We start from the raw sequence: 22799 nt of genomic DNA on the forward strand, positions 1-22799 counted from the left end.
AAGTTTAAATCATGTTTAATCTTCATTGCTAGTCTGGTTTGTAGAATATTTTGGCTGCTCAGCTTGGACGGGATTGACCTTACTAAGAAATTGGTTTGAATTTAACTTTGATTTAAATTTATTTTAAAAGATAGTGTAGATGGGAGCTTTGATGAATAACGAAGACCTAGTTCCAGATCATTTTATCCACTTTCATATTACTCTTCATAGTTTTCTTGAACATACAATTACTCAAAAATGTTGTTTTTTTAATTAAAAAATAGAGAAAAAAGTAGAAATAATTTTGTAAAACAATAGATTATTTCTTTGTTTCTTCTTTCTTTCTTTCCTCTAGTCGAGGACTCCTGCCCTGTAGATCATTTTGTGAGGCAGCAAAGGAAGGTTGTGAACCAGTTCTGGGGATGGTGAATTCTTCATGGCCTGAGTTCCTCAGATGCTCCCAGTTTCAAAACAGAACTGAAAATGACAATACCACAAGGGTCTGCTTCTCGCCATGGCAAGAGAGAGGAAAACAACGTACGTTACTCTGTTTTAATCATCAAATTGAATTTATTAGGTTTTGCTTAATAATGCATCTTTGGGTAAAGCCTTCAAAATCAAAGCTTCCAGGGTATGAAATTGTGATTATAAGATGAGGCTGGTAGCATGGCCTGTTGTTAAGGTTGCCCAACACTTCCCATTATGAGAACTTGATATAAGTTGTTGTTTTGACCAGGGCTGGCTCTAGGATTTTTGCCGCCCCAAGCAAAAAAATTTTTGGCTGCCTTCCACTTTTTTATTCGTGCCCCCTGCCTCCAGCCTCGCCCCAACTCCACCCTTTCTGAACTCCTTCCCAAATCCTCAGGCCCTCCTCCTCCCCTGGGCGTGCTGCATTCCCCCCCACTTTTGCTTCCTGGGGGGCCCCCGCGACCTCCCGCCCTAGCTTGCCTCTGGTCCGCCTGCTCCCCCACGTGCACCGCCACTCTGCTTCTCCCCCCTCCCACTCAGGCGGAGCGGAGGTGAGCTAGGATGGTGGGGCGCAGGAAGTGACGGGGGATAGAGGAACTGCTCCCCGCTCCAGCTCACCTCCGCTCCACCACCACTGCCTCCCCCGAGCTCCTGCCACTCGGCGTCTCCTCCCTCCCAGACGTGCTGCACAAAACAGCTGTTTGGCATGCAGCAAGCCTGGGAGGGACGGGGGAGAAGCGGAGCGGTGGCAGCACGCTCAGGGGAGCAGGTGGAGGCAGAGTGGAGGCGAGCTGGGGCGGCGAGCTGGGGTGGTGGGGGCGCTTTTTCCCCATGCCCCGGAGTCAGCACCTATGATGGCTGGTGCCAGAATGCTGTCCCTAGAAATGTGCCACCCCAAGCACCTGCTTGTTTTGCTGGTGCCTGGAGCCGGCCCTGGTTTTGCAAACGTTAACCATTTGTGCTGAAATTTTCCATGCTGTGTGCATGCTGGAGGCTGATATTTTGAGGGGAGAATTTCAGCCAAAACAGTACAGCCGCTTCCAAGAACAAGGCTAGGGAAAAGTAATAAAATAATAAAATGCGGTGACCTTTTCTCTGAAAAGCTCGAGGACCCCCATGCTTTGGAGTAAGATCTTGAAATTTGGCAGAGGGGTAGCCTTTGTGTCAGGGATTTGCCTTTTGATGTTCCTGTGAAAATCCACCCAAATTTGGTCAAATTTATAAGCCTTTTAGGAATTGCAGATTGCACATGCTCAATACAGACCTAGACTTTAGGAGCTAAAACCTCCAAAGATTCTGTGTGCACTGAGCATGCACCATCCTAGTACTGACAAGACTGTGCATACACTATTCCTACAGAGTGACTGAGTAAGTTCCATTCCAAGGGGGAGCCAAACACTGGAACTGAAGGCAGGGAGGAGGAAGGTGCTGGACTCAGATGCAGGGAGGACAAGGACTGTGCTGGGAAGGAAAAGCGTGAATTGGGATAAGTAGCCAAAGAGACTGAGGCTCAAGTGGGAGGGAGAGAAACTGTGTCCAGAAGTTGGGAGGGGACTTGACTTTGAAGCTGGAGTGGGAGGAGACTGGGACTGGCTGGGTAAGGAGATGGGGCCTGGGAAGTGGTCGGGGTGTGAGAAGGAGAGCTAGAGACTTGTTGGGGAGGGACATAAGGATGGGGGAGGCTGGGACTGGTTGGATAAGGAGACTGGGAGATGGGAATGGGGGAGACTGGGAGTAGGAACTAGTAGGGGCAGGGGAAAGGGGAGACAGATCTGGATGTCGAGGAGAGAACAAGGATTGGAAGGTCAAAGAGACTGGAACAAGGAGTCAGGGAGTTGGGAGACTGAGATTAGCTAAAGAGCAAGGGATGTGTGTGTGTATGGGGGGTGGAGGGAGATTAGGACTGGAAGACAGTGGAGAACAGGAAATGGTGGCAGGAGACTGGAGGGTTGGAGGGGGAAAAGTGGCAGATTAGATGAAGAGCTAGGAAGCGGGAACTAGCACTGGGTGGGCCAGGAGATTAGGGCTGGGAGCGTGAGATGGGAAGTGCTTGGACGGGGCAATACTAGGATTTGGACAGGGAGCCCAGAAAGGGAAACTTGCACTAGCTGGGCAAGAAGACTGGGATGAGAAAGAAGCCTGAGGAGAGGAGACTGGGACTGGTTTGGCAAGGTGAATGGAGCTCGGATGAGAAGCCAGCTGTGAGGAAGAGAGAGGACAGGGCTGTGCAAACTGCAGTGATCTTGATTTATTATTTGCAGTTCTGACATGCTTCCAATTAAAGCAAAAGATAATTTAAATTGTGTTTTTGCTTGGACATGCACAAATAATGGGCATGTGCTCTTATGTGTATATGAAGAGATTCCATGTAGAATGTGTGATGGAAACTACAGAATAGTGAATATTTTTCATTTTTAAGAGCATTTCTATTTTCACTCTGGCTTCTGACAGAGGGTGTCTGAATATTGTGTGCTTTCTACATATTTTATTACTTAGAAACTATGGTCATCAATATTTTGCCCTTAAGACTCATGTGGATTTTACAGATTCTAAGGGGGAGTCCATATACCTGACTGTGTTTCCATTCGGTTTGCCAGGACCACAAATACTTATCACAATGGCTAATTACGAGTCTTCCTGATTTTTGTCTACCAGGCAGAATGAGGAGTGCTTAGCAGACAAACATATCCATGTGAGAGCTATTGTTATCTGTCTCCCAGCCCCATTTTCCCACTACAGGTAAGGATGGAACTCACATCCAGGAAAACAGGAGAAAGAACAGAGATACTACTCTCAGTTGCCAGGAGGTAGGGAGAAAGAGAGAGGAGTGCCAGCAGCTGAGGAGATGAGGTTGAAAAAGAATGCTAAATATACCTCTCTGTAGGATTTAGAATTTTCTGTCTTAAAGGCACAATGTCAAATATAGATGCCACTGTGACCAAAACAACACAATGCAAGTATATCACGATGCAATAATTTCATGGTTCTCTATAACTTTAGTCAAAGGACAAAATGGCTTCTCAGCTGTTAAATGCCACCAATGAAATACAGGAGAGTTTTAAATCAAATTTTTTTTAGTTGCAAATGTCACAAGGGAACCTGGGTTTTTGAAAAATGTTAGCAACTTCTAAGACTGGTATTCTGTAGGTCTTGTTTCGAAATGAAAACATCACTGAAGACAAGGCCACTTAGCGCTCTCCCATTGCCTGCCAAACATCTCATTATGCAGCCCATTTTCTTTTCTATTTTCCATTATTATGCAGAATGTGCCCACTAAAGGCTGAAAGAGAAATTGGCTGATATAAAAATACAGAGCTCTGGGAATTCAGCTGCAGAGGTTTAAAAAAAAATATTTGCACTAGTTTAACACATGAGTTGTGAGTAAGTAAGGGAATGAAGGTCAAATTTTTTCAGTCTTTCCTCCCACTTTATCCCTCTAACCTATCCGCTACCTTGTCTGCATACTTGGAAAAAATAATATTTAAATAGCATTCTTGTGGGTCTGAAATGCACCTCCCTAACCAGGAAAATACTTCAGTTATTTTCCTTTTTTCAGCTTTCCTCCCACTCCCTGGTATCTTATTTGCTTTTACTAGCCAAAGCTGGTGATAGTGTACTTGAGAGAATAAATAGTATATGGTAATTTAAGTAAGAAGTAAAATGAATACAAGGAGCTGGCTTCTATAAGCTTGAAGCCTATAGGGGAACCCTGGAATTGTGTCTTAAGTAAATAGTCTAGATTGTAAAATGTTTTTAGAACCAACAGTGAATATAGATGCTACTGTACTTCATACAGTATGTGAAACCTATACAAGGTATAACCCTGAATAGGCAGCAGCTGGCAAGATAGCAACCACAAACACCTGCAAATTACGTAGTTGAACATGTGCAGCTGGGTTCCAACTTCCTCATGCCTGGAGGACACCTGTAGCCCTTTGAAGATTCCCTAAATTCTTGTTCAGAAGGTCCAAAGATACCTTGTTCTGTGCCACTTTTTCCCTGGCCTGGTATGTTTTACAGCCCTCCTGGCTTCCCAAAGTCATCTTCCCACTAATGTCCTCACTCCACGGCTCTTGGAGGTTCCACACCTAGAGTCCTGCTTCTGTTCCCATATTTGCCTCCCTGTGGACATGTTAAAATCTGCACAAGTTGTCACGGCCCTCAGTAGAATGCACTTCTGGTCCACTCCTCCTGCTGACTTCTGTTTGCAACACATCCTGTGGACTTTAGAAGGTCTGTAGGGAGGCCAGCCTGACAGTCAGAGCAGGAATCAAAGTTTAGTGTCTCTAGGGCTAATGGGAACTGACTCATGGAAGCTGGGAAGCATGCAGCTCCTGATTGCCGCAAGAGTTACCTGCTCTCCGCTTTCCCCCTCATCTCCAGTGATCTGCAGAGTCCTCTCCTGTTGTCTTTCCCAGTTCCAAAGCTCAAGAGTACCACAGGGTATCGTGCTTCCCTTTTCCCAATGCAAATAATGAATGTTCAAAATTGTAAAAATAGCTCAGACCAAAAAAGACAATTTCCAGACAAAAACTTCATTTAGCTGGAACTCAGACTGAGAGCTCCCCACTTTCAAATATTTAGGTTTCTTTTCTGTTAAACTTTGAACTTCCTAGGTTGCAAATGGTTGGTGTTTTTGATAACTATATCTGCTTTTTTAAAATTTTACTCTTATGTTATTTCTATGTACTGTCAGCTTTAACCTCAGCTGAATGATATTTTTGTCTAGGACGCTGGTTATTGTTGACATCCTGCAATTTATTTTGATAGTCAAACAATGACACTGAATTTTAGAATAATGATTGTTATCAAGCATTGAACATTACTGCAAATACAGCAATGTGGAGCATACCATGGTAGCGTGAATACCAGATGGTCTTAGACTGTCTTTGTATTTCCCATTTACACAGCCTCCTTGCTCTTTGCCCCCTAGTGGCCACTCTATACAGTCACAACTAACACCACTGGGAGGATCCTGACTGGTCTTCTTAAAGGCCTTGTTCACCTTCACTCCATTTCAAATGACAAAAGGTGAATATTATGCTGTTAGTATCACTACAGTCAGTATCATTTTCAGGATGCGAGCCTAAACATTTCTAGCAAGGTGGTATGTATATATGTTGGTTTGCAAAGTGGTGCTGCCTCCTTCTTTGGTTATGGCCAGGAGAAACCGTTTTTTGTTTGTTTGTTTAAATGAAAACAAGTGAATGGACTTCCTAGTCTCTCTCCCCTCAGTACTCCAGAGCACATGGAGTTTGGGAAAATGTTTGTGGAAGCCCCTTGTTAAAATACTGGTTGCACACGTCTACTTGGACCACTTCTGTGGGACTTTACTCCTATTCTATTAACCATGTAGAAGTTGTATAGAGAAATGTTAATAATTTATTTACTTCTGCTTTAAAAACTTTTGCAAGAGAGATTTACTGGGATCAAGGCCCATAATAACTGAGACACCCGTTAATGGATCTTAGCAGGTAAGCTGGCAAAACAGGAGGACCAATTATTTACATGGAATATAGTACATTAGACATTTTTTCATTGCATAAATTTCTGTGAAGTTAATTGGTTTTTAATTTAATTACCAGATATTTAAGGGGGAGATTTTCATTTGATGTGCAGAACAGAGACTGTGAAGCACATTTGCTCATTAGGTACCTCCCTTTATTCCAGTAGAGGGACAACTGTAGAGACTGTCCTATTACTGGGTAGTCTACAGAGCACAAGGGCTTAAGAAGTATAATTGTGTAACAGGTCTGATTGTTACTAAATGAGTGAATGCAGCAAGAGCTAGTACAGCAGGGAAGACATCTGAAACATCATGAACTGATTTATAGCCTTCTGTTGGTGCTGCTGTACTCTTCATGACACTGTGGTTTTACTTTTTCATGCTTTTAGTAATGTTGTTCATTAATGTTAACAATCAGCCATAAGTTTCTCTCTCACAAATATCCTTTATTTTTGGAATGGGCTATCAAGGTTGTCTGAGGAATCACTCAGTCGCTGCAAGGTTATGGCTGATGATAAGTCGTCTCTTTCATGGTGTCCAGCTGACAGCTGTATTTCTGCATCATCACCATTTGTACATTTTAATTAGACTGTCATCTCTTCTGGGTAGGATTGTATTTGCAGAGTGCCTAGCACAATGGAGCCAGGGGCCCGTAGGCGTTACTGCAACAGAAATAAGATTACAATACGGATCATGGAGTCACAGCTTGCTTTCAGGATTATGGTTCTGTGTGTTCTGCTTTCAGTGGCCTCAAAGAGAATTATGAATATTTTTGACAGAGTTCTGACCAGACCTTGTGGTCAATGTAGACCGGGAATAATCATGTTCAGCATGTCATAGTTGTATTCAAACACTAACATTTTGTAATGTACACAAACCCTTAATGTATCTTGTATAGCCTTCCTTGATACCAGTCTTTCATTGCTGCCTAGTAATTAGCACTCTTCTCCTTTATCTTTTACCCTCCTCGGGCTCTTTCTGCTTACAATACAGCATGCTTTAGTCTCTTGCATCTTAACCCCCCCACACACACTCTCTTCTTGCCTCTCCAACTATGGCCCTATCTCCCTTCCCCGTTTCACCTCGAAGCTCATTGAGAAAACTGTCTACAACCACTGTCTGGAGTTCCTCTCCTCCAGTTCCATCCCAAGCCCTCAACAGTCCTGCTGCTGTTTTTTGCACTCAATTGAAACTTCCCTTGCCAAAATCTCTGATGACCTCTTCCTAGCCAGATCTCAGAACCAGTACTCCATCCTCATTCTGCTTGACCTGCCAGCACCATCAACCACGCTCTTTATGAAGTCTTGTCCTCCCTTGGCTTCTGTGCTGCTGACTCCCTGGGTTCTCGCCTACTTCTCTAACTATTCCTTCAGCATGTGCTTTGGAGCATCCTCCTCAGTCCTTCTCTAGCTTTCTGTGGGGGCCTCCACAGAGTTCTTTCCTTGGTCTCCTTCTCTTCTCCCCCTGGACTTTATCTCTTGATAATCTCATTTGCAGACACAAGTTCACCTATTGTGTCTATGCAGATGACTCACAGATCTACCTCCCTACTCCATATCTGTCCTCTTCTCTCTAAATTAAAATCTCAGCCTGTCTCTCTGACATAGCCTCATAGATGTCTAGCCATCAGATCAAGCTCAATCTCCCTCCAAGCCCCCCCGCTACCTCCTTTCTCAAGGACTGTAGACCACAAGAGCATCCTTCCCACTCAGGCCCATAATCTGGGCATCATCTTTGATTCTGACCTCAGCCTAGGTCTTCACATCCAGCCTACATTTAAGTCTTACGAATTCTTTTAGAATCACATCTCTAAGTTGCGGCCTTTTTTATCCATCTACATGGCTAAAATTCTCATCCTAGCTCTCAACTTCTCATTTCTTGATTACCGCAAAATCCTTTTATCTGATCTTGACTGGCAAAATGCCATCTTGCCCCATTCCTCCGTTCAGAATGTTGCTGTAAAGATCTTTTTCCTAGCTTGTCACTTTGACGATACCACTTCTGTCTTTATTGCGTCAAATATAAATTACTTATCTTCACTTTCAGGGCCCTTCATAGTCTATTCCCACCCTACCTATCATAAACAGATGATTACGGGTTAATGTGTCTTTTACCTGTAAAGGGTTGAGAAGCTTAGTAAACCTGGCTGACACTTGACCAGAGGACCAATAGAGGGACAAGATACTTTCAAATCTTGGTGGAGGGAAGTCTTTGTTTGTGCTTTTTGTTTTGTTCGTTGTTCGCTCTCGGGACTGAGAGGGACGGGACTTCATTCTAGGCTCTCCAAATCTTTCTGAATCAGTCTTTCATGTTTCAAAATTGTAAGTAATAGCCAGGCAAGGTGGATTAGTCTTATTTTTGTTTTCTCAACTTGTAAAGGTTTCTTTTTGCTGGAAGGATTTTTGCCTCTGTTTGCTGTAACTTTGAATCTAAGGCTGGGGTCAGGGGTCCTTCTGATCTATATGAATCTGAGTACCCTGGAAAGCATTTTCCATCCTGATTTTACAGAGATAATTTTTACCTTTTTCTTTCTTTAATTAAAAGCTTTATTTTTAAGAACCTGATTGATTTTTCCTTGTTTTAAGATCCAAGGGATTGGGTCTGAACTCACCAGGGATTGGTTGGGGGGAAAAGGAGGGGGATGGTTAATTCCTCTTTGTTTTAAGATCCAAGGAATTTGGATCTGTGTGAAGCCTCTCAAGGCAACCCAGGGAGGGGAAAGTCTGGGGGGAAAAGGAGGGGGATGGTTAATTTCTCCTTGTTTTAAGACCCAAGGGGTTTGGGTCTGGGTTCCCCAGGGAAGGTTTTGGGGGAACAGAAAAGTGTGCCAGACACTAAATTCTGGCTGGTGGCAGCGTACCAGACCTAAGCTAGTAATTAAGCTTAGAAGTGTTCATGCAGGTCCTCACTTCTTGTACTCTAAAGTTCAAAGTGGGGAAAAAACCTTGACACTACCGATCATCTCTCATTTGCAATCGAGCTGTCGACTCCTGCCTCTTTTTGCTTTCTCCTATGCTGCCCTTCATGCTTGCAAGGAGTTTCCTGTAAATGTACACACTTCATTATTCTCCTTCAGATCCTTAAATCTCTTCAAAACTCTCCTGTGGCGTATGTAATGCCTTAAAAATTTTTTTGACAACACTTGGGCTGCTGATGTGCTAAGACTTCTGCCTGTCACGCTGACCAATATTATGTCATTGTTTCTCTGTACTCCCCTGTTTGTCTGTATCCATCTGTCGTCTTCTTTCTTATACTTAGATTGTAAGCTATTTGGAGTAGGGACTGTCTTTTTGTTCTGTGTCTATGCAGTGTCTAGCACAATGGGATGCTGCTCCATGGCTATGGCTCCTAGGTGCTGCAGTGATACAAATAAAAAATAAACACAGCTTTTGAGGCTATACACCACTCTCACTTTTCGCTCATACTTCTGCTTGCTATGGTGAGTCTATATATAGAAGTATCTTCATGTAGTTCGTTCGTTTCTGCATTGTGTCTTTTAAACAACATTCTCTGGAAAGGTAAGTTCCAAGAATAAATTACCCTCTGGTCACATGTCCTTGCCAGTATCTAGAAAATAATTTGTAAAATTGCACCATAATTGCACAGATATTTCTAAATATAAATTGTGTGACATTAAAAAAGACTGGCTTACCTGGTGGAGGAGGGTGGCTTTACTGCTGATCAGCGCAACAGATGAAATGCAGATCAGAGACAGTGATAGTTCTATTGCTACACTAACACACAAAGCTTCGAAAAAAATTTAACTTTGAAAGCACAATAAATGCATTTTAATTCTGAGGTTATTCCAGGGCAGCAGTTGGTATTGTTGATTTATTTTAAGTTTTCTCCCCTAAATGCCCTACAGGAAAACAAAAATAAAGTTGACTCACCTCAAAGGGAGAGTACTGTATATTCATTTGCTGCACAGTGGAGGCTCTGTGTTTATTGTTGTTGTACTATTAAAAACTGACGCACAAGTGGCCCATATGACAGGATGTGGGCAAGATTTTAACATTTCAGAATTGTATGCCATTTATTGCGTGAGAAAACAGTTGTTCATTTTTGAACTTTTAAAATTTTACTTTATAATTATAAAAGATTCTATATTCCATTAGACTGTCACTGTTGTTTATTTATATTATAGTAGTACCTAGTGGCCCTTCACTGAAATGGTACAGGAAGATTAGCTAAATCCTGCTTATTGCTATGGTAAAATAATTTTTTTGTAATTAGCAGTAGGACTGTGTCATGTTGTTAGCAACATTTTTCCTGGACACTTTTGCAGTTTTGTCTCAGGTGATTTCACCTCCTCCAAGTAAGGTTTTTGTGATATTTCAAAAAGTGTAGGTTTTGGATCAAAACACTCTCTTCCTGCTCCCATGTTTTATTGCAAATCTTCTTACAATCAAAATTTCACTTTTATTAGAGTGAAAGCTGTGGGCTAAAGTCATGGCTCATATCCCAGTGCAGAAACCTCACTGCTGTTTTTTTCCCTCATTAAATTTTCTATTTCTCTTCATTTCCCTGGCCCTGATTATTTCTCACCTTGAATCCTTCTAGCCCCAGCCTCAGTAACCCTCATCTCATCCCCCACTTCAGTCCATCCAAAATATTACCACAAAAATGATGTTCGTAGCCCACTGCTCTGACCACAACCAACCCTCTTAAGATGCCTTCAATTGCTTCCCCTCACACATGAGGTACAATTCAAGTTCCATGTCCTCATTTTTAAGGCCCTGCAGAATGTGGCTATCAGCACCTACCTCTCTGTTCTTATATCCCCATTGTCCCATTTACTTTCCCCAGCCTGCCTGACTCACCACCCTCTTTGTGTTACATTCCCACTTTTGCACCTGTACCCCTTCCATTTGGACTCCTCAGGAATCCCTTCCTGATCTTGTTTGTTATGCCTCCACTTCTTCCTCTTTACATCTCTCCTTAAAACACTCCTCTTCTTACAAATCCTGGTCTTCTCCTTAGGTGCTCATCAGGTGTTAGTTCATCAAGAATTTATGAACAAAATTACATATACACAAGTAGAAGCCTGAGTCTGAAAATCAGCCTGCCTGACATCACTGGGATGTGATGTACATATCTCACACCCAGTAGGGTGCCTGATTCCTTAGCTCATTCGATGGACAGAAGATTCTTTCTTGTTTAGACCATTCTGAGGACCCTGTCTACTGTAACACTTTCTGGAGATTCTAATCATTAACATTTCCTGTTAGCACCTAGCCTTTCTTGTGGTTATGCTGTTGACATAGATGACCAAACATGATACTGTCCGGCAACCTGACAGCCATCACATCATGGTGATTTCGTTAACTGAAATGTTGTAGAAAGTAGAATATGTATGTTTGTAAATCAGTGCAGACTTACTTTTAATAACAGATGTTTGCAGGCAGATCAGTTGGGTTCTAAGAAAAGTGAGTAATTTACGGGTAAATACCGTGAAACTTGTGTAATTAAAAGTAACGTGGAGACTTTAACCGCTGTGTAGAGGAGATTTATTTATGTGAACTTTTCACCACATGCTTATCTGGATGCAGTATTTTAATTAGATTTTTTCTCGTCAGGAGTGTTATAGTAGTTCTCCAGCAAAAGAACCACTGCAGATAGCCTAAATATTCTCCTTTCTTGGCAAAACCGCAAAATTAATTACTGTGTAAATACGGACTCTCAGCAATGTTCAGGGGACTGAAAGGGCTACATATCTGAATAATTGGCGTGAGCTCTTTAGTCTGTTTGTAGATGACACCACAGGAGTCCTTAATACATGTTAATCTGGATAAGGAGTTTTTAATAGGAACTCTACATTAAGAAGGTTAGCAAAGGGTACGTACATTTATACTATTCAAAAGTCCTACAAAACACAAAAAGATGTTACATACTTGATTGCCATTTTAAGGGTCATCAGTAGTGAAAGAGGAGAGCCCCACCTGGAGCATCCTTTTGTGGCACAACAAATGCAGCTGCCTCAATTTCCCTCTTTCAGAGATCCCAGAAATAGTCATTAAGACTTTCCATGTGTGTGTGGTATCGTATCATATCTATCTAAAATCCATTGCAGAGTTAATTTATTACAAGAATCCCATGCACAAATCATAATAAAAGTTTCACGACCATAGTCTGGAATTCCCCAGCATAGTCCAAACAATACATATAACACACCCAGTACACCAATAGCATCTCTCACAATGCCTCACACCACACTAGCCTTTGCTGGCTTGCCCTCCTCAGGCTTCCTAGCCCTCTGGCCTTTCCAGCCTCTTAGCACTGGCACAAGAAACTCAGCAGACTAGCTCTTCCACTGGCTTACTGATATTCCTCTCTCTTCCAGGAAGGGGCTGCAGAGAGCTTTCTGATCTGTGCAGCGTTCCCCAAAGACACACCAATCACCTGACTGACCCCATCTGTTATCAGGCTTTCCCATTTATATGGCACAAGCCCCCTCTCTTAATACCCAATTAGGAGGCAGCTGACAAATCACAGGTGCACTGGACCCACTCCCTCTTAAAGATGACACTCATCCTGTGCCATAGCACTTGTGTTCCCAATACAATAAAAAATATTGTCTTAGGCCGGGGCTGCTTTGAGCTTTCTTTTCCAGTTTGAACTGTCCCATCAAGTTTCCTCTTGATAGCTGATACCACTGTACATTATCTTGTCATGTGCAAGGCATTGCACTGCAGACAATACTAAAATCACTGTTTAGTCCAAAGTATTTTTAAACAGAAAAAATCCAAGATGTGCCAGATAATGTCAGGGTGCATAAAGTTGTCGAAACAAGTTACTTTCCAACTCAAATACACATTGAACAAGTTCAAATTCTTATTGTCTCTGACATCCAATCTGTCTTCCTGCCACCGGGCCCATATAAATGTAAAGTATAAGTATAAATTTAGGGAATGAACTGTTTTCAAAGCAAGAGTGATTGGCAGTAGTTGGCTGTGGGCAGGTATTTCTTACGCAAAATTGTGATTTTGTTTTGTATATCCAACAATAAAAACTGTCTGATAAAGGTTGTCTAAAATCAGGAAAACATTATCTTTCATTTTCATCTTTGCATTAATTTTATATAGTGAGAGTCAGAGAGCGGGGAAAAGATATGGTATGTGTATGTGTAACAATGCTATTTTGTGGTGGGGAAAAATGACATAGTAAAATATTGCCTTAAGGGAGATAAAGTAGTTCGTGAGATTGTGGTCTGTCATGTGAAGCTAAAAGCTGAGGACAATATTCACAGTCAAGGAGTTCTCAAAGTGCAGTTCTCTCCATCAATGACTCATACTTGATTAGGTCCCTTGATTTCTTTCTCTCCCTATGTATGCCACCCCAGCCATTTGTCTCTCTCCTTTCTCCTGCTTTCCTACTCCTTGTGTCTCTTTTTGTTTCCATTCTGTGCTTCCCTAGTCCCTTATGTCTCTTTGTTTTTTTAGGCCACCATCATCCTATTCCTCTGCCCAAGTGGAAGGGAGAGATCCACTGTGCCCCTCTCCTGTAATAACTTTGTAGACTGAGGAGAGGGCAAATGGAGGAGTGCACAGCAGGAGCTCAAGGGCCAGATTAAATCAGCTGGAGGGCTGGATGTGGCCCGCAGGCTGTAGTTTGCCTACCCCCACTGTAGGGGATTTTGTCCCAGGACACTAAAAGATAGAGAGAAGCTCCTGAAGATCCTACTAGTGGAAGTGACACTCTGACCCCAGTTTGACCCTGGATCAGTGGACCTGGTGCCGAGTACCTCTTCTTCGGTACGCAGTGTCCTGGCACCGTCAGCATGGGAATCGGTGCCAAGTAAAGACCAGGACTCTTGGCACGGTCATAGCTCCACTCGTGGCTCACATGCCGCAGGCAGGCACCAGTCTCAGTCACGGGTGCCGCTGGAAAGGGTAAGCCAAAGATGAGTTGTTCCCCCTCGCTAAACCCAAGGAACTGACCATTGTGAGACCTGAGTTGGGCCACACTACTTCAACCTCGCTGCCAGAGATGGTCACATCAACTCCTGCTCTCATGGAAGGGCGGTTGAGTCCGGACCCTTCTCGCTTACCGAGGCCGTGCTGACAACTTCACCTCCCATTGACCCTGGAGGAGTTTGAGGCAGCATGGGACGTGCTCCAGCTCATGGCACTGTTCTTTCCGCCTAGACAGGAGAGATAGCCAGCACTGGTCATTCCCCTGGCACCGTGAAGGGGAAAGCCTGCAATGATGGCCCAGCGGTCTCCATCCCCAGTGCACTGCTACCCGGTGCCAGAACAAGATCAGCAGCCTTGTTGGTCCCCAAGCCCTTAGCGTGGACCCTTGGTGCCTCAAAGTACCGCTCCTCTGTGGTCCTCCTTTTCAGAGGCATCAGGGTCAGACTCCTATTGATCTTGTAGGAGCGGAAGTAGACAGTCCAGGTCATCACAGACCAGCACCCTTACCCGGCACCATGGCCCATGCAGTGGCAGCCCCTGGCACACTGGCCCTTTTGGATTCCCTGGGCCTTTCATCAAGGCCAAGGGTGGAGTGAAGGGTCGCATGTTAGGGCAGCCTTGGTGGCCTCAGCCACTTTCATCGGCAGGACACAGGTACACATCTCTCCTGGAAATGTCCGTGAAAGCCCCAGTTACTTTGCCACTCCTCCTGGACTTAATAATGTAGTATCATGGCCGTCTCCAGCACCTGAACCTCGAGTCGTTGCACCTCACAGCGTGGAAGCTCCATGGCTGAACCCCCTAGAACTCTTCTGCTCAGTCCTGGTTAGTCAAGTCCTCCTTGGCAGTAGGAAACCCTCCACCAAGGCTACCTACCTTGCCAAGTGGAAGAGATTCTCATTCTGGTTGGCACAGCATCACTCGTCCCTGACGCTCACCTCTATGCCACTCATACTTGACTATCTTCTCCATCTCAAGCAACAGGAACTGTTCATGTCATCAATTAGGGTTCACTTGGCTGTCATCTTTGCCTCCCATCTAGACTCAAAAGGCCGGTCAGTGTTTGCCAACCCTGTGGTCAGCTGTTTTCTGAAAGGTCTCGACAGGCTATAGCCACATGTCCAGCAACCGACCCGACCTGGGACCTCAATCTGTTCCTTTCCAAATTGTTGGATCTGCTGTTTGAACTGCTGGAAATGTGTTCCCTGCTCTACTTGTCATACAGTGTGGTGTTTCTGGTAGCAAAAACCTCATCCAGGAGGATGTCTGAGCTCAAGGCCCTAACATCAGAGCCCCCTTATACTGTGTTCTATAAGGACAAGGTTCAGCTCAGGCCACATCCAGCTTTTCTCCCAAAGGTGTCTCCCAGTTTCACATCAACCAGGACATATTCCTCCCAGTGTTCTATCCTAAGCCGCACTTGAGTGGCAGAGAGCATAGGCTTCACTCACTGGCTGTCCGCAGAGCTCTAGCTTTTTACTTTGAAAGAACAAAACTGTTTAGGAAGTCCATTCAACTAGATTTGTATTGGTAAATGTTGGTAAAGGTCAATTTCACCGTACACATATAAACCGACAAAAATATTTCCATTTATAATAATCAAAATTTACAAATAGGCAAAGTAGAAAAAATATGCTTGAGAACTTTTTAGTTTGATTTAAAGAATTTACTTAGTATATTTTGACGTGATGTTGACAGTTTGTGTTTAAATGATTATAAAATTTAATTTTTTCTATTTCAATGTCTACAGTCATTAAATAATTACAGCCTGATGCCCCCTATTGCCTGACCTCCCCATAATTTCCCTCAACCATTAAAATTTAAATAGCTAAAAATTGAAAAAGTGTTTAAAAATAAACATCAATATTATCTGTCAAAATTATATGTATATATAAAAAACCAAATTCTGTCAAGTCTACATATAAAAAACCTGATTACTCTGAAAAATAAAGGCCTAGGAGTTTCAAATTTGGGCACCCAAAATGAGTGGGCACTTTGACAACTTGGCCATAATCTCTGTGGCTCAGTTCCCCGTCTGTAAAATGGGGCTAATGCCAACTAATGTTATAGGAGTATTTTGAAAATAAAAATATTAAGCACAGTGATGGGGGATGGTGTAAGGAGCTACCTCGCTGCTTGTAGAGGCCTTTGGAGAGTGCTGGGAGTCTTCCATCCCTCCCTGCTACCTTGGGGTGCATGGGGCCTCAAAAAGGGCAGTGAGATGCTAGGACTATAGCTCCAAACTCTTCCACATGCACCAGCTAGCAAACTTGGCTGGCCAGGCAGGGAGTAAAAAGCTGTGCCCTCACAGGAGAGTACAGGAGTGCACTGACTAGTGGATGTTCAGAGACACCTTGCAGTGTTCCCCAGTGGCACTGGCTCTTACTAATGTTTGTGTTAAAAAAGCACACTGGAGTCCAAAACCCGTGTTTTAACATCTTTTGTATTCTGGTCACCTTGCTGCCACAGAGCTTGGAGCTATAAACATTCATTAAGACAGACGTCATATTATATTAAATGTCTCTGATTATAGTATCTGTGACCCCATTACATAATTTTGATAAATGTTCTACCCTTCAATAGAGAGCACAATGACTAGTATAGGGTCGGGGATATATGACTGTATGGGAAGTGCATCTGGGAATGTGTAGAAGAGATGTTTGAATTATTCAGATACATTTGATCACAAACACATTTTTCTATACAAGTTTGTATGTTGATTACTAACTCTAAGACTGATTTGTTTCTTGTGGAGGGTGATTTAATATTCAGGGCTTCAAGATTGTGTAAGTAGGCTTTAAAAATAATTTCTTGCTGTCAACAATTAGCTCTTAACAAGTGGAAGTACTGTAGAAGATGTTTTTTGATACTGGAATAATGAGTAAGATGGGCAACTGTGTCCCAGGGCTGCAAGACAGTGGAAACCTAGGGCTTAATTTTCAGAGGTCTTGAGCACCTGTAATTCCAGTTGAAGTCTATGCTAACTGTGGATGGCTGGCACCTCTGAAAATCAAAACCTGCCTTGTGTGAGTGGTCCAGCACTGGACAGTTTATCAAATCCATCCATTGTTTTGCCTGCTAATCAAAATAATTGTAGAGAATAGATATCATGCATTCCTACACGGCAATGCCAGTCCTTGTCAGAAATCCAGTTTTTCGTTCTTAAGCACATTAAAGGCTCCTTATCCTGTACAAGACAGGATTACCAGGTATACTGATCTCTTAAGTCTGCCCATTGAAGTCTTTCAAAATATATTGTTCATATTGGGCAGCTTTAATTGTTTTGTTCTATCACAAAAGTTATATTGTTTCCATTAAGATTTATCTTATAGCTTTTCTCTTTGTTTGCAGAGTTGTTGTAGCCCTGTTGGCCCAGGAATTTAGAGAGACAAGGTAGGTGAGATAATATCTATTATTGGACCAACTTCTGTTGGTGAAAGAGACATGCTTTCGAGCTACATAGTGTTCTCCTCCAGGTCACCTTGCACACCTTGTCTCTCAGCTTTTCTTTTAGCTATCATTGAATTAGATATCTTCCATTGGGAGCTGTTCTCATGTTTCCTAACTGGAAATATATTTCTTGGTTCCCAGGAGAAACCTTCAATTTAATTTTTTTCATCACTTGATCTGCTGGCAGTGCTCCTACTAATGCATCCCAATATACCGTTAGCCTTCTTGACAACAAGGGCACACTGTTGATTCATATCCAGCTTCTCAGCCACTATAATCCCAGGTCTTTTTCTGCAGAACTGTTGCTTAGCCAGTGAGTCCCTAGTCTGTAGCAGTGCATGGAATTCTTCCATCCTAAGTGCAGAACTCTGCACTTTTCCTTGTTGAACCTCATCAGATTTCTTTTGGCCCAGTCCTCCAATTTGTCTAGGTCACTCTGGACCCTATTCCTACCCTCCAGCATATCTACCTCTCCCCCCAATTTAGTGTCATCCACGAACTTGCTGAGGGTGCAATCCATCCCATCATCCAGATCATTAATGAAGATATTGAACAAAACTGGCCCCAGGACAGACCCCTGGGGCACTCCGCTTCACACTAGCTGCCAACTAGGCATTGAGCCATTGATCGCTACCTGTTGAGCCTGATGATCTAGGTAGCTTTCTATCCACCTTATAGTCCATTCATTCAAGCCATACTTTTTTAACTTGCTGCCAAGAATACTGTGGGAGACCATATCAAAAGCTTTGCTAAAGTCAAGATATATCATGTCCACCACTTTCCCCGTATCCACAGAGCCAGTTATCTCATCATAGAAGGCAAACAGGTTGGTCAGGCATTACTTGCCCTTGGTGAATCCATGTTGACTATTCCTGATCACCTTTCTCTCCTGCAAGTGCTTCAAAATGGATTCCTGGAGGACTTGGTTCATGATTTTTCCAGGGACTGAGGTGAGGCTGGCTGGTCTATAGTTCCCCAGATTCTCCTTCTTCCCTTTTTTAGAGATGGCACTACATTTTCCTTTTTCCAATTGTCTGGGACCTCCCCCAGTCACCAGGAGTTTTCAAAGATAATGGCCAGTGGCTCTGCAATCACATCAGCCGACTTCCTCAGCACCCTTGGATGCATTAGATCCGTACCCATGGACTTGTGCATGTCCAGTTTTCTAAATAGTCCTTAACCTCCTCCTCATACTGTGCTGCGCAGTAGACCTTTTGAACTAGCAAAGGTTTATAGTATAAAAGGACATAAGGTGTAATTTAATGTTGCCAGATAAAATACATGATTATTTTAACTGTATTTTCTAATTATACCTGAACCATGACTATAAAAATAATGTAAAAAAATATTTTATAAAGAAGCAAATGTAAAAGGAAAAAATGGCTATATGGAAAAAATGTGCTGTTTTTCACTCAAAAGGGCAAGATGTTCATGTTTTCTTCTTTTGATATTTTAGTAATTAGTGTGTATGGTTGCCTTCATTTTAAAAGACAATACTAATTGTGATGGGTTTTTTTATTAGTCACCAGGTTTTTAGCAGGAATGTTAGCATTTCTTGAATAGCATGAAAGAGTTTGATTGCCATGTGTGTTTCACATTGAAATTTTATTGGGTATTAAATAAAACCAACTATTTTTTCGTATAGTTTTGGAGCTGTCAGCCTATTGCTTCATTACCTAATGTGCTGTGTTTAAACCCTGACCCAGCTGTGATATAACATAGATGTAACATAGGTCATTGTGCTAAAATATAGTTTATGAGAAGCTTAGCAAGCATGGTAAGGTCATATTGGTTTCTTCTACCTGTTGTATGTGTTGAAATAGACATTATTGCATTGTTGAGACTGAGTCAAATCACCAGATGTTGGAAGAGCTTTGGCTGCAAATCTCACTCAAAAAAGTAGAATTTCAAGTTTTACAGTTTTTTTGCAAATTCCTGGGGCATGAATCTCCCCACAGAGGAGATGAACCATTTCCACTGAAGTCAGTGTGGCTCACTTGAAACCCCATGGCGAAACTCAGGCTCTCTGGCACTAATCCATTGGCATTCTCTGCAACTATAAACTGCAACTATAATAAAGAAAATAGCTGTGGCAAAAATACTGTTCCAAAAGGAAAAAAAAAAATAAACTTCCATTCTGACACTGTGATAAATCAAATTGTTTTGGTCCAACTGCCTTGCAGTTCTCACTCAAAAACAGAGCTGGAAGAACAATTTTCATCAAATTATTTTTTTCACCAAAAATTACTCTTTGATTAAACTAAATGGTTTAAGAATTTTTGTTTTTAACAACGTTTTTGGGTTTTAGCAGAAAACACAAGAAGAAGGTGTTTGTGAAAACCAAATGCCAGATTTTTTTAAAATATATTTTCATTTCCTGCCTCACCTTTCTTCCCCTATTTTCTTTCACTCCTTTTCCTTTATTCATTTTGTCACTGGAAATGGAAAAAGGGAAAAGTGGAGAAAAAAGGAAAAGTAGAGGAAAAAACAGAAGAGTCAGGAAAAAACCCTTGAAAAATGAAAAATGAATATCAAAGATCAACAATGTTTTGTTTTTTGTAATGGGGCGGGACTCACCATGGTGACGCCTCCTGCTGGCCGTCCTGGGAATTAGCTCTCGGCCCTTCCAGTCTGCCTTCAGTTAGTGATGTCATACCTGCTGTCAATGCTGTTGCCACTCTTTGGACCCACATCACTCCCCAGACTGCAGCATTCTCTTCTGGACATGGCCTTCCGGCTGTGCCCCCACTCTGCTTTCTCCCCCCTCCTTCTGAGGGGGACCAACAGTCCTTAAACTCTCCATTTGCTTCAGCAGCCAACTGCAGTCCAAAGTCCAGACCCTCGCCTCAGGGGCAAACTGCAGTCTGGATACTGGCCACTCTCCTCATTGTCAAGTGGGGTGCAAGCGGGGTGAGGGCAGGTCCACCCACTACTCTGGGTCCTGACCCAAGGACCCTATAGCTGACAGCCACCTACGCATAGACTCATAGACTCATAGGTCAGAAGGGACCAATATGATCATCTAGTCTGACCTCCTGCACAAAGCAGGCCACAGAACCCTACCCATCCACTTCTATTAAAACCCAGCAGAGAAATCCACCAGAAAGTGACCATGCCCCACGCTGCAGGGAAGGCGAAAAACTCCAGAGCCTCTGCCAATCTGCCCTGGAGGAAATCCTTCCCGACCCCAATGGCGATCAGCTAAACCCTGAGCATGTGGGCAGGCTTCCCAGCCAGCAGTCATGAAAAAATTACTGCAGTAACTGCCATCCCATCCACATCCCATCGCGACCATTGAGCAGACCTATCTGCTGATAATCCAGAAACAATTGCCAAATATAATATCCTATCATATCATTCCTTCCATAATTATCAATTAGTCTTAAGCCAGATATGTCTTTTGCCCCCACTCTCCCCCAGAAGGCTGTTCCAGAACTTCACTCCTCTAATGGTTAGAACACCTTCATCTAATTTCAAATCTGAACTTCCTAGTGTCCAGTTTGTAACCATGTGACCTTGTGTCTACATTAGTCAAGCTTAATAATTCCTCTCCCTCCCTCAATGTTATCCCCCTGATATATTTATATAGAGCAAGCATATCCCCCGAGCCTTCTTTTGCTAGACTAAACAGCCAAGCTCTTTGAGTCTCCTTTCATAAGTCAGGTTTTCCATTCCTTGATCTTCTAGTAGCCCGTCTCTGAACCTGTTCCAGTTTGAAATTCATCCTTCTAAACATGGGAGAGCCAGAACTGCACACAGTATTCCAGGTGAGGTCTCACAGCGCCTTATACAACGGTACTAACACCTCCTATCTTTGCTGGAATACCTCACCTGATGCATCCTAAAACACATTTGCTTTTTTAACGGCCATATCGCATTGGCGGCTCATAGTCATCCTGCGATCAACCAAACCCAGGTCCTCTCCTCCTCTTGGTTGTTCCAACTGATGGGTCCCCAATGTATAATCTAAATTTCTTATTATTTCCCTAAGTGCATGACCTTGCACTTTCACTATTAAATTTCATCCTATTACTATTACTCCAGTTACAAGGTCATCCAGATCTTCCTGTATGGTATCCCGGTCCTCCTCTGTGTTAGCATACCTCCAGCTTTGTATCATCTGCAAACTTATTAGCACATTCCCACTCTTCTGTCCCAAGGTCAGTAATAAAAAGGTTAAATAAGATTGGTCCCAAAACTGATCCTTGAGGAACTCCACTAGTACCTCCTTCCAGGCCTGACAGTTCACCTCAGTACGACCCGTTGGAGTCTCCCCTTACCAATTCCTATCCACCTTTCAATTTCATATTCCATCCCATCCTTTTCCAATTTAACTAACAATTCCCTGTGAACCGTGTCAAATGCCTACTGAAATCAGGTAAATTAGATCTACTCCCATTTCCTTGTCTAAATAATCTGTCCCTTCTCGAAAGAGATCAGGTTGGTTTGCACGATCTACCTCTAGTAAAACCATGTTGTATTTGTCCCAATTACCATGACCTCAATGTCCTTTATACTTCTCCTCAATATTTTTTCCAAGACTTACATACTACAGACGTCATAACAGGCCTATAGTTACTCGGATCATCTTTTTCCCTTTCTGTAAGATGGGAACACGTTAGCAATCTCCAGTCGTACGGTACAACCCCTGAGTTTACGATTCATTAAAAATTCCTTGCTAGCGGCTCGCAATTTCAGCGCCGTTCTTAATATTCTTGGATGGAGATTGTCGGGCCCTGATTTTGTCCATACGCTTGTTCTAGTGTTGACTTCTACCTCTGATGTGGTAATATCTACCTCCATATCCTCATTCCCATTTAACATCCTTCCATCATCCCTAAGCTCCTCATTAGCCTTATTAAAGACTGAGGCAAAGTACTTATTTAGATATTGGGCCAGGCGCTCCTCCAACCTGCTGCCTATTTTCCCTGGGCCGCTTGCCCCATAGCCCTAGCACCCTCTCAGCTCTTGTAGCAAGGCCCCAGCCTAGCAATGGTCAGCCAGCAGCTCACTCTCACACTCTGCTGTCCCTGCCCAGCATTGCTCTAGCTATGGCACTTCTTGAGGCAGCTAGTCCTCCTCCCTTGCCTTCCAGGGAAAGACTCTCTTCTGCTCTGCGGAGCAGCCCTTTATATATGGCCCTCGCTGGCCCTAATTGGCTGCTCCAGCAAGCCTTCCCCCTATTAGTGAGCTCAGTAAGCCCTTTCCTCATTCATGGATTCTGCGCGGCCTCCCTGGTGCTGCTTTTAATCCCCGTCTTCTCCCTGTCTGGGGCAGCCATCCCACCACAGTTTTTAAAAACTAAATGTATTGTTTTTATTTTTGCCATCAAAAATCTGAAAACTTCCTTGGAAATTTTTGGAAAAAAATGATTTGCTGCTTTCAAAATATTTTTGCAGAAAATGCATATTATTTTTTGGCCAGCTCTTCTCAAAGCACATTGATGTATTATTATAAAGTGCCAGAGTATAAATTTACATGAA

The 22799-nt window shown here is 42.9% G+C and overlaps 1 protein-coding gene across 1 annotated transcript in view; it reads left to right on the forward strand.

Annotated features, from left to right (window-relative positions):
• Nucleotides 1–22799, forward strand: part of CORIN (corin, serine peptidase) — a 297684-nt gene that overhangs the window by 139905 nt on the left and 134980 nt on the right. Inside the window, exon 5 of the mRNA XM_075066492.1 lies at nt 335–516. Within this exon, the coding sequence (XP_074922593.1) occupies nt 335–516 (182 nt within the window). The remainder of the gene's footprint in view (nt 1–334; nt 517–22799) is intronic.

Source organism: Chelonoidis abingdonii, chromosome 5 (genome assembly GCF_003597395.2).
Source record: "Chelonoidis abingdonii isolate Lonesome George chromosome 5, CheloAbing_2.0, whole genome shotgun sequence".
Classification (NCBI taxonomy): Eukaryota; Metazoa; Chordata; order Testudines; family Testudinidae; genus Chelonoidis; species Chelonoidis abingdonii.